Raw genomic sequence first — 6,341 nt, 5'->3', positions numbered from 1 at the left:
AATCGCCCGGGAACTAATTATTAGTCTGAAGAGAAGTCAATTATTATCCTGAAATTAACCCGCTAAGACTAGGGTTAGGGGTTCTATACATTTTGTATGGGGAGTAATCATTAGTCTGGGTAGGATAATGAACCACATTTTGGATAGTCTTCGTCGCGATCGGGAAGTCGGGTGGCGTACGCTAGATACTTCAAGTTACGGTCGCGGAAATGCTGCACTCACTGAGTGCGACTATACCACCCGGTGCGGTCTTGTTTTAGTACGTCCTTATCTATCTCTTGCATCTTGGCCTCGTGCTCGTGATCCATAGCCTAGGCGTCGGCTAGCAGCGCTTTCAGTTTCTCCTCGGCATATGGCGACGATAATGACGTCCGGGTGGGGGGTACTTGGCTTAGGGCTGGTCTAGCGGTCCGATCCACGGCCTCACGAGCAGTGCGGACGCTAGAAGCACCATGGGTATACGTAGCGGCGGCAGTCCCTTCGGGCGCACGAACTTCAAAGTATTTCCGTTTGCCGCCGGCCGTGAACTACGTCTACGTAAAAACGTGGGACCAAAACGTCGGTTACTACGAAGCTCGCCACAGATACTGCTCGCGGGCGTGCCGCTCAATACCTTTAATGTGCGCACTGACCACCGGACACCGCGATTATTGGCAGCGAAACGCGGGAACGGGTGGGGTAAGTCCTAGGATGGGAGCTGAATAGGCCGGGGGTGTGCGAACGGCATTCCACGCCACAGCTCTTTAGTGCTGATATAGACGGATAAGCTACTTCCGCTATGGTAATGGGATCTCTTCATGTTCGACTCGGAGATGGCGGTCAATGTCTGTGACGGCGTAGCCGTGGCGTGTGCAGACAAAGATCTGATATGCCTCGTTGAAGAGAATAAAGTCGTTCACGTCCTGGGGTGCCTCGGCCATTATACGTAGCCACGGTAATACCGCACAGTTGCGACGAGACTATATCGAGTGGTAGATACGAAGCACTTACCGCCATATTAGAGCCCCAGCCTAGATCTGGCTAAGCGAACCCCGTCTAGAGCCAGCTACACTGTTTAGGGTTGAACCCTAATCCTCTTTACCCTTTTAGGCGTCGAAGCACGGCCACGTCGCGCCTACCCTAACCTCCCCTAACAACTTTAGTTCTCTACTACGCGGCGTACTGGATATGTATACTATACACCGTTCGATCCGCCTTAGAAGGGCGAGCACGCCGATATCATTTTTACCCCGATTATCACGGGGGCGCGGCCAGTAAGTCAAAAGAACATAGCGACGGAATCCTACGACACCTTGGCGCCGGCGCGCGGCCGGATTGGCTAGCCTCGCGCAGCCTCGCGAGGAATCCTGCGACGTTCCCGGGTCCTCTTGGATAGGGTTACTGAAACCCCCCACCCGCGAGCCCCTCCCTCCCGACCATTGACGGGTTGCCCTACGGGCTAGCGACTTTCGTCGCTTTCGGGTCACCCCGGTACCCTTCCTATACCCTGTCGCTAATTAATACCCTATCCCCCCCGATATACCCCTCCTGACCCCGTCAACTTGGAACCCTAACCCTGGCTCTAAGCGCCGATCTACCACCGAGCAACATAGAAAAGAAGTAAATAATATCCATCCGGTCACGATCTCGCCTAACTCACGACTATCCTTATTAATCCCAGCCTCATATGAACCCGGCCCCGCTCCGCCCACCCCGATATCACGCCCGCTCACTCGACCCTCGGATCCCGCTACGGTCGCCCTCTATCGCTACGGTCGATAGAAATATCCCGTCGTCGCTATCGTGGATCTAGAAACCGAGTCGGTCCGCTAGCGATATGTCGAATCCCTACCGTCATCTCTTATCCCCCCCCGGACTCACCCTCTTCGAGCTTCTCTAGTATCTTATCCAGTATCTACGCCGCCCGAATCGCCCGATCCCCGAATAAGCCTACCTCTTCGCCTATCTATTTTATCTACTCCTCCTCGCCTCGGAATCCCTCCCGCTACCCGCTAAACGCTTCTAGTGTCTCGCCCTACCGATTCCCTATATAGAATACCGCTTATGCCGCCGACAGCGCTATATCGCGAAACTCGTACCCGCCTACCCCACCCCCCGAATCGTAGAGTAGCGGGGACTACCCATATCCCCAGTATACCGTGTACTCCGTTATCTATTCACGAGTCTTAGTCTTTTTCGCAAATAGTCGTTTGGTCTCGAAGAATCGAAACTTCGCCTACCGTTGACACGCCTATAACGGATACTGGAACTTACCGCCGTCGTGGAGTAATCGGCAAATGAAGTAAATCCCCCGGTACTACTTTAACCGCCGGATATACTACTGGAGTCGATAAGTACTATTCCGTTTAGCTTTAGTAAGTCGCCGTCCGCCCGCTTTATATGTGTAGCCGCTGTCGTTCTCTGTCTTACCCGCGACCGCTATACCTTCGCTAGTCTTATCCTCCGTCTCCTCTTCCGTGTGAATATCGATCGCCGTCTCCGCCGTATCCTACCATAACGTACTATCCACCGCCCCCCGCGTATTAAAGAACCTATCGCTATCCTCAGCTTTACTGTGAAGTCGATAGAATGAACATCTCAAGTAGACCTCGCGACAGTACTATATATACTCCGCGCTATCCACGTACCGACTAAGTACCGCCTAAAGATAGCGCGCCTAGTGATACCGCTACATCACCCGCTTCGACAATATCATCGTGTACCGCTCACGCTCCCACTACGCGTCGTCCACCGGCCGTACGTGTCGGGGAAGTAGAATAGTACTAACCCCCTATCGACTATCCCGTCTAATCCGACTAACCTCCTAAGAGAAGTTAATCGCGTCGCTCGGTAAATTATAGTGGAATACGTTACGGACGTGGGCGTAATCAACGCCCATACCAAAAGCGCTAGTGCCTATAATCACCTGGTGATCCCTACGCCGCTAACGTTAAAGTACGTAGTCTTTCTCCGTCGCTATCCTAGACTACGAGTAATAAAACTCGTAGTCGAGTAATTTAGCCAATCTCTCCGCCGTCTCCCGGTTTTCGACGTAGACGATACTACGAGCGTGGGGGAATTGAGCGTCGTAGTCCGCGAACACGCACTAGACCTTAGACACTACCTACGCGTCGAATATCTCCTCGGCCGGCTCGGCGGGCTAACCTTATATAATATATCGAATATTATATCGGAACATAATATCTCGAATCACCCGGGGCTAGTCAAGTAACATCCGCTAGTAGAAGTCGGCCATTATCACGGGCGGGAGTGTCGCCGTGAGAAAGACGACGGTATACCTTAACTCGCGTAGAAAGCGTAATAGCGCTATCTTCGGTCAATATGATAACGAAGTTAGAATAAGATAAGCCTCGTCGAAGACGATTCGGTCTAGTTGACGATTAATATCTAACAACCCGATCTACGTCCGGAATACCTACTTTACGGCTTATTCGGCCGAAATAAACACTACCGGCATCCCGTTAAAGCGTTTATTACTACCGTAACCGCTCTAGATAGAATATAGTATATAGATATTCTAGAATCGTCGAACTATATCCTACTTTAGCACCACGAGTGGCATAATCACGACCGTTATAGCGGCCTAGGGTAAGAGCGCGGGCACTATAAATACAAGACTTTTACCCCCGCCCGTTTTTATGATCACCACGACCTCGGGATAGCGCGAAGCTACGGTTTCCACTATCTACTACTAAACGGCCGTCTTGAACTACGCCTAGGGATCTCGGAAAAGTTACCGTAACGCAATCCGTACATCCTCGGTACCCTATATAACATAGTGGCGAGTCTGGGTGCGATACACAAGCTTACGGACAAGTGACGATATTAGTCCACGGGAATCGTGGAGAGAACTGGGACGGATACGCTTACCAGCGGGTAGATAACGAATCTCCCGCTTAAAGAGTATCTACCAAAGTCGACTAGTCTAGAGATATACCTATATACCGGTATCCGTTAACTGACCGGCGAAGTTGATAGTCCGACCGCCGTAGATACGATTACCCGTATATCCACTATGAGCGGTCTACGCGTGGAATGATGCCGGGAGCGAGATACTATCGACGGCGGTAGTTTCGTCTAGATCGTTATCATCGTCGCCCGTAATGTCGGTATCCCCTTCAAACTTAAGTCTACTAAAGTACTTGACGGCGATCGCTATCGCGATTTGGCGCCAGACCTTAGTCGAAATCGCTCGTCCGAGACTCTAGCGACTCTAGCGCGTGAGTGTGTCGGTTATCCGCTTCTCCGGCTACGTTTAGGTACCGCGGTTGAAGAGATAGTTACCCACCGACTTGGGGATGTAGTACTGTTAAGAGAGTAAGATACGGAACGGCTAGACGATGACTAAGTACTGCACGAGGAGCTAGGCGACCTTGGGAAAGATAAAGCGAACGGGCGAGCGAGAAGCGTAGGTACGAGTCTAGGCCTTATAGTAAGTGAGAATAAATAATAAATACTCAAAAATTAGCCGGAGATTACGGACGGCTAACCCGGAATTTCGCTAACGGATACCTAAGAACTCGACTCGACGGGCGGGCTATCCCGACCTTTTATAGAGTATTACTATTCTAGCCTCCTTAAACTACTCGTCGAAGATCTTATACTATCGGGCGAACTTAGATCGAACGGGCTACGAACTAGTCGCGTCGAATTCATATTACTCCGTATAGAAGACGAGATCTAGTAATTCGGGCTGGTAGGAGATCTATTAGATTAACTAGTTATGATAGCCGTTAAAGTAGACGGCGTTCCGGGGATCTTTAATAAAGTTATATCCTAGTTGATTGTTAGACTAATTATCTTAGAGCTCGCGTAGTGGAAATATAGGAACATTAGCTAAGCCGAAATAGAGCTCCTCGTGGAAGATACGCTTTATCTCCTAGAGAGCGATACTTATCTCGGTCGCGAGATTAGCGATCCTATATCGAGTATTATCGTATGTTAGATTCTGGCCGTCGGCGTCCTATATCACTAGTACTTCGGGAATGGTAGCATCGCCTACTCGTATCGTATATAACCGTTAGTCACTTATTATACTGATGGATCCTTAGGTATTGTTGACTACCTAATATTGATAGAGCTCTCGAAGTGACTTCTCTATATTATTAAGTTATTGAAATTCTCGAATATAGTGCGCGTCTTGAAGTAGAGTAAGCTAATAGTAGTAGATTAACTTACTTAGTAAACCGGCGACCTAGGTCTCGGGACGGAATGTGATAGTATTATCTTCGTAGCTGGTGATGACGGATCGTACCGCGAGAAACGAGATAATAGCGCTATCGTATACTTTAGTCACCTTATACTAGATAAGCGTAGTATAGAAAATAAAGAGATAATAGTCGAGTTTAAGTAATAGCGGATCGATCGACTTCTCGGATTCGGCGTTAGAATGGGTATCTTCCCTAGTAACCTCGCTAGCGAGATCGTTAGAGTCCTTCGCCCGTAGTCCCGCTAATCTCTAAGAGACGCTTAATACTAAAGTTAAAGATTCCGTCTAGATATCGGTAACGGTAAATATCTCTCGATCGAAATGACCTTCAAAGACGCGGATATAGTAATAAAGTAACGCTTGAAAAACAGTAATATAATTATAAAATGATAGCTTATTCTATAGTATCTAGAATGGATCTTAGGTAATAGTGCTAGCCTAGAATATATTAAGTATACGTATATCGATATAGAGTAAATCCGGTACTAAGTCGTATACCTTTTAGAGTATTCGCTCGGCAGATCTGATAATCTTATAGAGTCGCGGGTTATCGTTGTTAGACTTAGGCGTAGTATATGATTAAGCTATTATCTCGACGGATAGTCTAGCTAAGTGCTAGTGTATACAACTCTTCCTGAGCTATAGGGTGATTTTAGAGATATGGTTGGGTTCGCCGAGCTATTAATAGCGAGCCTTATCCTCTTAAATGGCGCTACTGAAACGAGCGGCTAGAGACTAGGCCACATTATGGCTAGGCTGGCTAGCACGGTGGATAGTGCTACTACGAGCTGTACTAGGTACTATTATGGGAGTGCTAGAGGCGCCGAGAGCATTGGGGACTACTCGCCTCGGGGTGCTAGGGATCTTATTCTATACAATATAATACCGTTTAGTCGGGGCTTAGGCGAAAAGACACTACAGTATAACTTTCTTATATATTTACTTCTCCTCCTACCGGCGTCGGCTATCGACCTTATACTCTATACTATAGTATCGTTATATATTCTACCGACTAATATAGCGAGCCTTATAAGAGTCAATATTATAGTACTAGCTCTCGAAAAACTAGAGCCTATGAATAAACGGACTATTATCGGGCGGGTAGGTCACCTTAGCGGCGATATTTTACGTC

At 48.4% G+C, this 6,341-nt stretch overlaps 1 protein-coding gene across 1 annotated transcript; it reads right to left on the bottom strand.

The window, feature by feature from the left end:
- Window positions 1-311: 311 nt before the first annotated feature.
- On the bottom strand, window positions 312-920 carry Z520_12404 (uncharacterized protein; the record flags this gene model as incomplete). The annotated part of the gene is made up of 2 exons (XM_016782890.1): window positions 312-527; window positions 858-920. The coding sequence occupies 2 exons, from the start codon at window positions 918-920 to the stop codon at window positions 312-314; spliced, it is 279 nt and encodes a 92-aa protein (XP_016626010.1).
- Between the last annotated feature and the right edge of the window lie 5,421 nt (window positions 921-6,341).

This window comes from Fonsecaea multimorphosa (genome assembly GCF_000836435.1).
Source record: "Fonsecaea multimorphosa CBS 102226 unplaced genomic scaffold supercont1.60, whole genome shotgun sequence".
Taxonomy (NCBI): domain Eukaryota; kingdom Fungi; phylum Ascomycota; class Eurotiomycetes; order Chaetothyriales; family Herpotrichiellaceae; genus Fonsecaea; species Fonsecaea multimorphosa.
The sequence above is the reverse complement of the archived record's forward strand: the minus strand, read 5'-3'. Positions and strand labels throughout refer to the sequence as shown.